This window comes from Rattus rattus, chromosome 3 (assembly GCF_011064425.1).
Source record: "Rattus rattus isolate New Zealand chromosome 3, Rrattus_CSIRO_v1, whole genome shotgun sequence".
Lineage (NCBI taxonomy): Eukaryota > Metazoa > Chordata > Mammalia > Rodentia > Muridae > Rattus > Rattus rattus.
In genome coordinates this window covers 126,531,374-126,544,044 of record NC_046156.1, presented here as the reverse complement: position 1 = coordinate 126,544,044, position 12,671 = coordinate 126,531,374, and the positions used below count along the sequence as shown (strand labels likewise).

At 42.0% G+C, this 12,671-nt stretch overlaps 1 protein-coding gene across 3 annotated transcripts in view; it reads left to right on the top strand.

The window, feature by feature from the left end:
• The window catches only part of Pld1 (phospholipase D1), a 202,256-nt gene extending 189,912 nt beyond the window's left edge, over nucleotides 1-12,344 (top strand). For 2 of the 3 annotated variants that reach the window (XM_032898579.1, XM_032898581.1), the window contains 2 exons: nucleotides 9,037-9,154; nucleotides 10,671-12,344. In XM_032898579.1, the coding sequence (XP_032754470.1) occupies nucleotides 9,037-9,154; nucleotides 10,671-10,895 (343 nt within the window). In that variant the 3' untranslated portion in view covers nucleotides 10,896-12,344. The remainder of the gene's footprint in view (nucleotides 1-9,036; nucleotides 9,155-10,670) is intronic. The other variant, XM_032898580.1, reaches the window with a different exon arrangement.
• Nucleotides 12,345-12,671: the final 327 nt, after the last annotated feature.

Sequence of the window (12,671 nt, the reverse complement as noted above, 5' to 3'; positions counted from 1 at the left end):
AGCTCACTTCCCATTGACCAAGCTCATGTCCTGTCTCCTTCCTTGCCCCAGAACTAATAACCATCGTTCTTTGTTTAAGCATCTGTAAGCTCTTTTCCACGTTCTACCAATGAGGCCAAGCCATCCCTCTGCCTTCCTCCCTTCTTATCTGTGGGTGAATCACATTAATGTGTATAGATGAGCCGCATTTTCTTTCTTCACTAGTTTTTAGTTTTACAAGTTGATGGACACTTAGTTTACTTTTGTTTTCTGGCTCCTCTGAATAATGGTGGGATGACCATGGGAGTGTACTTGTCTCTGACAAGTTGAAATAACATCTCAGAAGATAAGCCAATTTTGGGATTGTGGATGAGATCATACAGTTCTACTTGTAATTATTTGATGAACCCCTGGATAGATTCCCATCCCTAGCAATACAGTAATGGATTCCTCTGTACATCTCACAAGTATGCTAACAGTTTTAACATTTGACATCCAGCATTCTATTCTTTCCTGCACATGTACGTGATCTTGTGCCACACACACACACACACACACACACACACACACACACACACACACACACACACACACACTGCATCTATCTTTAAAAAACAAAAATCGAATCTTGCAGGCCCTGAACATCATCTTATTTTAAAAATCTATTTCTTTATTGCATGGGTATAGGTGCATGCGTATGTGTATGCATGAACGCAGAAGTCAGAGGATAATTTCTGGGAGTCACTTCTCCCCTTTCACCTTGAGGGTCTTGCAGATCCGATTCAGGTCTTCACACTTGGAGGCAGTCAAGGCTTGGCTGAGCTGCCAAGCCACCAGGCCAGCCCTTGAATGCATTTATTATCTAAATGTTACACATGCTTTCCCATGTCAGTATTATTCTGTAACATTTTAATGATTGCACCATACTTCATCATATATGCGTGCAATAATTCCTGAAAAACATACCTCCATATTGAATGTAACCTTTCACTGATATTTTATTATTTTGTGATTTTTTTTAAGGTTTTAAAAAATGTGTTTATTAGTCAAGAGTGCTTGCTCTTTTGAGAGTTTGCATGGCCTTTTCACGTCCTTTGCCTGCTTTTCTGGGGTGTTTAACTTTCTCTCAGTGACCAATAATTATTACGTATTCTGTTGACTATGGTTGATCAATTTTATTAGTCCTATTTAGGAGAAAATTATTATTTGGGGGAAATTAATCATGTATTATTAACCAAATTTATTAATTTTTTAACCTAGTTGCTAAGAGTATATTCACCAATATCCACAGTTACTTTGGATTTTGTTTTCTCTAGTTTGAGTTTTACATTTTACTTTTAACATGTGTAGTTTCATTTTTATTTTTCGACATGTTCTCACTACGTAGCCCAAGCTGACCTTAACTCAAGACCCTCTTGTCTCAGACTTTTCAGTGTTGAGTTTTCAAGTGTGCACCACCATGTCTCATAGAGTAGCTCGTTTTCAATGTAGGGAACTAATACAAGGGTTCTAGATTATTTTCTCCCCTCAACTGGTCAAGAGGGTATGTGAGGTGGTACCATTTGCCTGATTTTTCAAAACATTTTATTTGTTATTTTATTTGTTTGTTTTTGAGACAGGTTCTCCCTATGTAGCCCTGGCTAGCCTGGAACTCAGAAAAATTCTTATATTTGGTTTCTGGAAGCTGTGATTAATTGTCTGTGCCATTATACCTTGCTAACGTGCGCGCGTGCGTGCGTGCGTGCGTGCGTGCGTGCGTGCGTGCGTGTGTGTGTGTGTTGAGATAGGATGTAGCCCAGGATAGCCTGAGCTCACTTTGGAGTTGAGGATGACCTTGAACTTCTGATCCTTTGGTCTTTGTCTACCAAGTGCTATATGGTATGTATGCACCACTATGTTCAGAAATTGTCTGGCGTTGAAAGCCTCTCTAGGACACTGGCAGTTACCAGGTACTTTGGCTTTCCTCCCACCTGGGTCACATCATAAATCTGTTTTCTTACAGCCAGTGTGACATCATTTTCAGTCTCATGCCTGAAGATTTCAATGCTAATTTTTGTCATGCTACTTCCTCAATATCGGGTTTTTTTAAAGACCAGATTTAGCTATTCCAAATCATTCTTTCACATGAACCTTAGAACCATTTACTCAAATTCTCTCATGTCCTTAGTTTCCATTTTAACTGACAGTATAGACGATTCATAGATCAACATAAAAATAATCGACATGTTATAATATTGAGTCATCTTACTGAAGGAGAAGACATGGACCTTAATTTATCTAGTGTTCTGCTTTCTGTCTCTGCCTCTCTCTCCCCTTTTCTCTGATGTGTGTGCATGTGCTCATACCTGTGCAGAGGCTTGTGTATGCACACACATGTGTGGAGGTCTGAAGAGAACTCCAGGTGTTCTTCAGGTGCTGTCCTTTTCCCTTCCCTTCCCTTCCCTTCCCTTCCCTTCCCTTCCCTTCCCTTCCCTTCCCTTCCCTTCCCTTCCCTTCCCTTCCCTGCCTGTCTGTCTGTCTGTCTGTCTGTCGAAACAGGGTCTCCCTGGCCTGGAATTCACCCGAGGCCAGGCTGGCTCCAGCAGACCATGGCTCACTAGCCTGGAGCTCACCAATGACACCAGGGCGTCTGGCTGACCAGCGAGCCCTGGGATCTACCTGTCTCCTCCTTTCTAGCACTGGGGTTAGCAGCACACAGCACAGTGGGTTTGGGGGATTGAATGCTCACCCTCATGTTTCAGTGCAAGCCTGTAACCAGCTGAGACATCTCCCTGTGCCCAGCTTTTGTTCCTTATCAAAGTTTTAGGATTTCATAGCAGGAGGATTAATTTTTAATAAAACTTCATTTTTCCCCTTTATGCTGATCCTATACCTTTCATGAGAAGTTAACTCCTAGGTATGTTGTTATTTTTCCTGGCAATTTTCATACTGTCTCAAAAGGCAGCTGTCCTTTTAAAAGAAAAACTTTTTTATTGATTCTTTATGCGTTTCACATCATGCACCCCAATCCCACTCATCTCCCCATCCCTTCATATCCACCCTCTGAGGCCTTTGCAACACCCTCCAACATCAGAAAATAAAAGAAACAAGTAACAACAATAAAACCACCACATCATGGAAGCTGTGGGGTGTCAAGGTGTCCCACAGTATCCACTTTGGTCCACACATCTTTACTTGGAAATGCTCATTGCGATGAGCCATTGGTTCGAGGCTCTGGCTTTGGCTACATCAATGCTGTCTTCACCAGGACTCCTCTGGGATTTCCTGATGATGCCCTGTGTTGTGGAGATTGTACAGCTGTGGATCAAGGAAGTTGTTCTTGTACAATTATCTTAACTTTACCCCGATGGCAAATACAGATAATATATTTAAAAGCACCACAAAAAAAAATCCTGTCAATTTTTCTTCCCTTTATTAGAAGTGTTTCCAGAGATGATGATATTGTAGCCTAGAGCACAGTCATTTTCCCACTTTAACCTGTTTTCCATCTGGGCTATTTTTGAATAGAAATGGAAAGACACATTTCAATGCGAAATCAATTCTGGAGACAGAATCAACCATCAGGGTTCTGCACTGAATGTCACAACTGAGAGCCAAACAGTCCATTAAGTCCTAGAAAGTATTCCAACTTTACAGATACGACATCACTTACCAGAAGCCACTGGCCACACAGGTGAGCTCAGAACGAGCTAAGATGCTAGGGGCGAGGGATAGAAAGAGCAGAAATAACATTTGTTTGCAGTGTTTCTGCCCTCCTCCATTTTGTGGTTGAATATTAGATATACAGAGGAACAAAATCAAAGTCATTTTCTTTTAAACCTTGTTCTCAGAAGGTCACCCAAGCTTCTGCAGATATTTAGGTTATTCAATTTCATGCAGTTCAGTGCTGACAGGAGAGAGATTCTAGAAATGGAGTAGCACTGACTTTAAACTAGTTTTCCTACAAACAGGCCTGTAACTGATAAATTGGTGGATCCATTACTTCACTTCTTATTTTATGATTAAACTCATGGAAATACCCCAGGCTTAGTTTCAAGCTCCTTATATATGTCCTAAGCAAATGGTACTATTAATTCCAAATAATTAATTCTGATTAATTCATTGTCATAGGCCCTCTGTCCTTCAGACTTAGCGCAGTAAAGTTTTGCTTGAATTCTCAGCAGCCTGCCAGGGGTGTGCAAACATCCTTGCTTGGGTCCTCATTCTAAAGTTATTCTCATGTAAGCTACGGGAAAACATCATTTGAAGTAGAAATAGAATTTGAGGTTTCGGAACTCAAGAATCGGTGTGGACTTCTGGTGCCGGTTCCACTTGTTTCAAAGAGATTTTGTGTAGCAGGACAAGTGCAGCCTGAGATAGAAACGAATTGCCTTTAATTCCCCTGAAATAGACCAAACTTCTGCAAGTTGTGGGTGAAGGCACACAGAGAGCGCGTGGGTAGCACAGCCTTTCTTGGAATAATTCCAAATATTCTTTAACACAGGAATTTGCATTCTGGAATGCCTCCTAATGATAGTAAAACAAAAACCACCAACTGTTACATATTATGTCTAAATTACATCCGTTGTGATTTTTGCTCATCATCATAAGAAATTGGACACCACACAAATGGCCATCATAAAATAATCGGTTAGAGAAACTGTGCATGCTGGGAATCTCAGCAATCATTAAAAATGATGTAAGTCTGCATTTGCTTAAATAACAGAGAGGACAACTGAATGATGTCCACATTATTAAACTAAGTGGTCTATGTGTTGGTTAATTTTCTTGATGTGAGGAGAAAGTATCTGACAAGGTGCAGGTTAAGGAAGGGAGGGGTTTACTTTAGCTCGAAGTTCAGGAGGTACAGGCCGTCCATTGTTGTGGGAAAGCAAAGCAACAGGAACATGAGGTGTCTGGTTCTATCATTTCCCTCCTCAGGAAGTGGGGAGAGAAAGAGGGAGAGAGGGGAGAAAGATGGAGGAGGGAGGGAGGGAGGGAGGGGAGGGGAGGAGGAGAGGAGAGGAGAGATCAAGACTCATTGCAGCAACACTTTTTCTCCAGTAAAGATTCATCTCATGAAGGTTCCACAGTGGTCTAAAGCAGAACCTCCCACTGGCAATCACATGTTCATTCACATGTCTCATGGGGGACAGTTCGTATTTAGATCACAGAAGTCAGTTTTTATGTGAATTTGACAAAACTCTCTTTGATGGTCTGCATATGCTTGGCCCAGGAAGTGGCACTGTTTAGAAGTGTGGCCTTGTTGGAGTTAAGTGTGTCACTGTGGGTGTGGGCTTTAAGATCCTAATCCTAGCTGCCTGGAAACCAATATTCTGATAGCAGTTTTCAGATGAAGATGTAGAGCTCTAAGCTCCTCCTGCACCATGCCTGCCTGGACGCTACTATGCTCTCACCTTGATGATAATGGGCGGAATCTCTAAACCTGTAAGCCAGCTCCAATTAAATGTTACCCTTATAAGAGTTGCCTCGGTCATGGTGCCTGATCACAGCAGTAAAACCCTAACTGAGACTCTCTCTTTGACCTATTCTCCCATGTGGTTATGGGATTCTGTGCCATCTGGCTGCTCTCTAGCATAGGCCATGAGTCTCTTCCCTATGGCTACACTGGCTCATCTTCACTGTTTACCTTCCATCCTCTGAGGAGCTCTTTACGAGAATGTCTTTGTGGCCCTATAAACTAGGGTAATTTGAAAGTTTGTATTTCCAGTCAACCCTTCTCTTCCAAACTTTAGCTAAATTCCTATTCAGTCTAGACCCCTCGTGTGCTTAAGTGATGGGTCAACAGGCTGGCTCAGTTGACTTCCTGGTCTTTTCACATTCACTGGGCTTACCCACAGGTTCTCCATCTCGGCAGATGCCAATCCACTTATCTGTCAGTTGTCCTCAGTGCCAACATTTTCCTCTCAGCCTTCATCCACTCTACTTAAATGCACTGCTCCCTAGACCACAGCTGCTGTCTCATCTGACCTATGCTGCTGCCAGGGCTCGTCATTGGTTCTGTTGGAACTCTTGCCCATACAGTCTGTTTTTAATGCGTGTGCCTGTGCGTGTGCGTGTGCGTGTGTGTGTGTGTGTGTGTGTGTGTGTGTGTGTGTGTGTGTGTGTGGAGATAGAATGAGTAGAATGAGTCATTGACTGATTGATGGATTGATTGAGTCTCACTGTGTAGCCCTGCCTGGTGGTCTGGAATTCACTGTGTATACCAGCCTGCTCTTGTATCAATCCTCTTGCCTCTGCTTAGGAGTTAGACTTTACTTCCTAAGCCAGGTCCTATCACTCCTCTATCCGATGTCTTCTCATACATTTCACATTAAAACTGGCCTTTATGGCCTATGTTCTAGTCATTTTGCAGTTAGCATAGGCCTTCGTGGTGCTCTCTGAATACATAAGGCATATGAAAGAAAGGCTTTGTGTAAGCGATAGCACTTACCAAAAGAGGAACTCCTGATACCATCAATGGGATGCATCAGGTTGGATTGGAGAGATCTCAGCAAGACTGAGGATGAGACAAGTTTATTTCAAGCAATCAGACTTTTTATACAGTTATAAAAACAAAATACAGTGGTGGTTGTCCTGATATAATGGCATTACAAGCTAGACAGGGCATGTAAAAATCAATGTCCAATACTAATTGTTTAGCCAAGTTCTGTATGCTTCACCAACAGCTAAGAATACAGACACACAGGTGGCCTGTGTTGCTTTATTGCCTGAGGGAGTTTCTCAGAAGCTCAGGAACTAAAAGGCACAGGAAGTGCCTGGGAGTTGCAGACTCAAACATAAAAAATACCTCACAGCATGACTCTTAAGGCAGTTACACCAGGCCAATGCCATGATCCCTGCAGCTTTTGACTAATTTTCATTCATTCATATATTCTCTCTCTCTCTCTCTCTCTCTCTCTCTCTCTCTCTCTCTCTCTCTCCTTCCCTCCTTCTCTCCCCCTCTCCCTTTTTCTCTGTCTCATATATCTATATCTATATATCTATATATGTTATATATAAATATTGTCTTAGTATTTTACTGGTGTGAAGAGTTCCCATGACCAAGGTAACTCTTATAAAGGACAGCATTTAATTGGGGCTGGCTTACAGGTTCAGAGGTTCATTCTATTATCATCAAGGCTGGAACATGGCAGCATCCAGGCAAGCATGGTGCAGGAGGAGCTGAGGGTTCTACATCTTAATCTGAAGTCCGTTAGGAGAAAACTATCTCCCACATAGTTAGGAGGAGTGTCTTATTGCCCATTTCCACAGTGAGACACTTCCTCCAACAAGGCCACATCTACTCCAACAAGGCCACACCTCCTAGTTGTGCCTCTCCCTGGGCCAAGCATATTCAAACCACCACACTTATATTACTGTGTATATATGTGTGTCTTAGTCAGGTTTCTCTAGAGTTACAGAATTATGGGTAGTCTATATAGTAAGGGAATTTGTTGATGACTTACAATCTGTAGTCCAATTCCCTAACAATGGTCAGCAGCAGCTGTGAATGGAAGTCCAAGGATCTTGCAGTGGTTCAGTAAGCCCCAGATCCAGGCATGGTAGTAACACCTTTAATCTGGGACTCTGTGTGTGTGTGTGTGTGTGTGTGTGTGTGTGTACATGTGTGTTTTGCTTATATGCATGTATATGCACCATAAGTGCACCTGCTAGCCATGGTGGTCAGAAGAGGGTTCCATATCCCCTGGGACCGGTGTTGTAGATGGTTGTGAGCCACGTACAAAGGTGCCGGGAACTGAAGCATGGTCCTCTGCAAGAGCAATGAGTGCTCTTGATCTCTAAGCCACTGAGAGTGCTTTTTAATCTTAATTTCTTTAACACTGTGGGTAATTATATTATGTCAATATGGTTCTAAAACCTGTCTTAGTTTTGTTTGGTGATTTCTAGTGTCTTGATAATATATATTAGTTTGTGACTTATGAGGATAGCCAAGCTGTAATCTCTCAAGTAATCTGCCTTCTATTAGTAACAAATGGACCTGTTGAAAATAAAAGGGACGTAAATTATTGCAGGTATACATATGGTCAGGGGGAAATGGTGGGACAGTCCTAGGCTGCCCAGCCTCACCTGAAGTATCAGAGGAGAGGAGCTATGAAGGATTTGACCTCGTTCTGAATCACAAAACATTGCAGCAACCTTGTCCAGCTTCTGTGTAATGGTGTTTGCTTTATCTTATTGTATTTTACTTTGTTGTGTTTGGTTGTTCTCTTAGAACCCTGTCCTTGTCTGATGCAAGTCAGAAAGGGAGTGGATCCAGAGAGAAGGGACTAGGAAGAGCAGAAGGGGGGAAACTATAATCGGGATATATCATATGAGAAAACAATCTATTTTCAATAAAAGGAGTAATCATTTTTTAAAAATCACATGTGGGGTTGTAACCAGGGGATAGATGGGAAAAGCCCCCTGGCCAGAGCCATCTCTCCCTCCCAACACGTACCCTGTCTGTGACAATGATAACTTGCTCTTCTGCCAGCACTCACCATTTCTTCATTTATCAAATGAAGTTTACTTCTCAAAGTTAACTATGTAGAGGGATGCCATGGTTTCTTACTTCTATATCCAAGAGCTGAGCATGGGGCTTGACCCAAAGATGAGAAGGAAGAGAAAAGGGTAGAATAAGATTAGAAGGAGGCAGGAAGCTTGGTGAGAGAAGATTAAGCAGAGAGGGAAAAGAGAGGTCCAGTCACCTGGAGTCGCTTGGGCCTGGTTGGAGTCCCAGCTTTATCTCTTACCAGCTGTATGAACTGGAACAGATTTTTATAATCTCTCCCACTTGGATTCCTTTATCTGTAAAGTGGGCATAATCACTGCCTTTTCATAGAGTTCTGTACCCTTTAGTTAACTAGTTCTCAGGTCAATGTTTGGGAGTAACCTTCATTATCAAGGTCATACTACAAGGATACTTTTAGAAAAAAAAAACTGAAGTTTTAATGAGTTTAATGGCTTCCTTCTCTTCCCTTGCAAAAGATCTCTGTCCCGTCATTGAGCTGCCTTGTTGCTACCACCGGAAATTTCTGACCTCAGTCACTAAATTCAAAGGCTCTTGTGTTTCAGGCTTGTCCTGGGTTATCTTTCTGACCCAAGTGAGGACATTCAGGATCCTGTAAGTGACAAATTCTTCAAGGAGATTTGGGTTTCAACAGCAGCTCGAAATGCTACCATATATGATAAGGTGAGGCTTACTTACCCCTCCCCCTGCTTGTCTTCATTCTCATCATGGCTTTACTGATACAGATAGAATATTATTAGTATAAAAGAATCAGGATAGCTTTATGTTATAGAACCATTTCTTTATAGACATTGAAAAACAAAGGGCTAGGGAGGTAGCTCAGTGGCCGGGCATGTGCCTAGCATGCACAAAGCCTGGGCTCAGTCCCCAGCACTGAAAAACCAACAAAAGATCCGAAGTTTTATAAGGTATCATTTAGAAGAGGCACTAGTGACACCCTATAGAATGCAGAGCTCTCATCAAATGCATCACAGGCATATATGACTGACCAGTCTGAGAAGGCATTTAGTGACAAAGAGAAGGTAGACAGATAGGATCCAAAGACAAGCACACCTGTGCTCAACCCATCTCAGCCGGTGATCAGTGGTGTACCTGTGTGCCATGGCTTGACAGTCGGAGCCTTCCCTTCATCCTGTGGTTATTAAAGAGTTAAGTATTATTTGATGGTGGAATAGGTTACCTCAGGAAAAAGCTAGATTTGTTGGCTATCTGTGCAGTTGGGTAAGAACATGTCTTCCTTTGTGTCTCCCAAAGCCTCCTTTCTGCACAGATGTGTCGTCTCCTTGGCAAATCAAAACAGTTACTCGCATTTGCTTTATAGTCATCCTGCAGACTAGGTTATGGTCGAGCAGGCCATGTGCCAACAGTACATTACAAACATTATACACCCTGGTCTGTTGGGGAGAAGCAGAAAACATTTTGGTCCTAATGGGATCAATCTGGACATGACACTGGAATGTTGTGTCTTAGCTACAGGAATGATGTTGATTCTGTAGGTACCTGTCCTTGTTTTTATGCAACACCTACTAATATTTGCAAGGGTAAAGTGCTATGATGTCTGAACCATATGGCAGTTAGCAAAGGGTTATACATACATACATTCATACATACATACATACATACATACATACATATATATACATACATACGTACAAAACACTCAACATGTTGACATATGTGTCTTTCAAAATGAAAAGTTAGAGAAAACAGAACTTGCAGTTTTCCCCTTTGACAAGAATCTTCAGTGAAATTCGAGTAGGGCTATTATTTTAAAATTCCCTTCCAAGCAAGTGTTCCTTACTGCTCTCTTGACTTTATTTTGTGGGTAATAGCACTGAGATAAGAATGTGGGTGTCATGTTTTAAAATGGAGACAGATAAACAAATTTTTAGCAAATAAAACTGCAACTGAGGTTGGTTGGATTGGTTGAAACCAGGACTTGCTACATAGCTCAAGTTAGTCCTACACTTATAATTCTCCTGCCTCAGCTCCCATGTGCAGGATTACAGGCATGTGTCACTTTACCCAGCTATAAACAGTAACCCATTTGGCTTGTGCTTTGACATAAAATTAATGTTTCATTAAACAAAGGTTTTGCCTGTTAGAATGAATATCTTCCATAAGGAGCACAGGCTTGCTTTTAAACGAATCGCGCAGTTTCTAATCTGTATCTTAACAGGTCTTCCGGTGCCTTCCCAATGACGAAGTGCACAATTTAATCCAGTTGCGGGACTTTATAAACAAGCCTGTATTGGCAAAAGAGGACCGCCTTCGTGCCGAGGAAGAACTGAGGAAGATCCGTGGCTTCTTGGTGCAGTTCCCCTTCTACTTCTTATCAGAAGAAAACCTGCTGCCTTCTGTTGGAACCAAGGAAGCCATTGTGCCCATGGAGGTTTGGACTTAAGATAAACCTTTCGTAGTTGAGGGTCTTCCAACCTGAAGACTACAGTATATGCTGACTTCTAAGGACTTCACAGCCATAGCCAGGCCTGATGTCCTCCCGTGAACTGGTGTAAGGATGCTGGACATAAACAGGGCTTCATCATTCCTCCGACTTGTCCTTGAGAAAAGTGGCTATATCCTTGTTGATAGCATATGCTCAAATAATGCCAAACACGGAGACAAATTCCATGATATATTTCAAAACCCATTCCCTTTGCTAACAAGAATCTGTCTGTAACTGTGATCCGGGTTGCCAAATGTTGCCTGAGCGCTGTTGTTCTTCGATGATGTCCGTTTACATTCTGGGGCCCACCTTTGTCATCCTTACAGCACTGTTTACAAGATTGCTTATCAATGAAAGACGTTGGAGAAGCTGCCTTGAGGGTCCTCAAGGATCCAGGTGATGCCTGTACCCAACCTGGTCCTGATGTGAGCATATTTACCATGCCAAAACTTTTCTCTCTGTTCCTTTTCAGTCACTGTAGGGACAGAACAGGCTTTGCCTACCTACCCACACTAGGCACTTCTTAACAACAGGAAGCCATTAAGTCCTAATACTGAAGAAGGATTTCCCTCCATTCCCAGAGATGCTGCCCAGCTGTGTTCTTGTCATCTGATAACATTTGTAAACATGTGCAGCGCATGTCAATACATAGCAACCAGATAAGCACAGATGGAGCCTCCAAGGTGTCAGTGGGAACCCAATTCAGATAAAGGACAATATTTCTGACAGTCTGAAGAATCCCTGTCCTCCTTAGCCTCTGAATTGATAGAAAAAAAGTTGATTCTCTCCACTGTAAGTCCAGTGGATGTAATTTGTCTTCCAACTGAATCAAAGGCTTTATAATGCCCTTTTCCTAAGAAACAGGAGTCTAACCCGATTTACCCTTCAGTTTTCCACTAGGCCTTCTTCAGGGGAAAAAGCAATAATGATTATACAAGATCTCTCCTTTGCTTGTACTGTTAACTGTATAGTAACATTCCAACATAGCTTCCAAAGAAGCGATAATTCACATTGTTCCAATGGGATATCCACATTCCCTTTCAGATGGTATTGTGTCCTTTGTAGACCAAATTTCAGAGTTCCCCTTGTATCCTGGGAGTGTCTGTGGGTGCCTGGAAGCCTGGGGCTTATGCAGAGAGATAACTATGTGACTATAAGCAAAAGGGGTCACTGGAGTAAAATCTCTTCAAAGCAGCTCCCCACCCATGTTTTCATGAATAAATATGCTGGTTTAAAAGATGACACAGGACCACAAAGCCAGTGATGTGGATTAGTAACAGAGCAGCAGTCACATCCAAAGGAGGATGTCACCCCTGAGGAACACTGTACAAATGAGGTGGGATTTGTAATCAACAATGGAAATTAACATGTTTTTATGAATAAATAACTTATTTCTTATATGGCCAAGGATGATAAAATTATTTCATTCTATAGTTATGGTGAATAAAACACTTTATGCAGATAAAGATCTGATTACATTTAAAATAGTCAATGTATATGGAAGGCTTGTTGTGTTTTACTTAAATTTTTTTTTTTAAAAAAACCTTAAAGCAGTCAAAGAAATGGTTCTTGATTTTTGTATACAATGTTCTCATAAGACCATAAAGGGCTGGCCCAGATCCCTAGTAAATCATTTACACTGACCTTCCCCATTGTGCAGCTGAGGAAACATTGGAGATGTAGGCCTGCCCAGTGCAGCCCAGAGTAGCTTAAGGGGCTGATTGTGTGGCATAT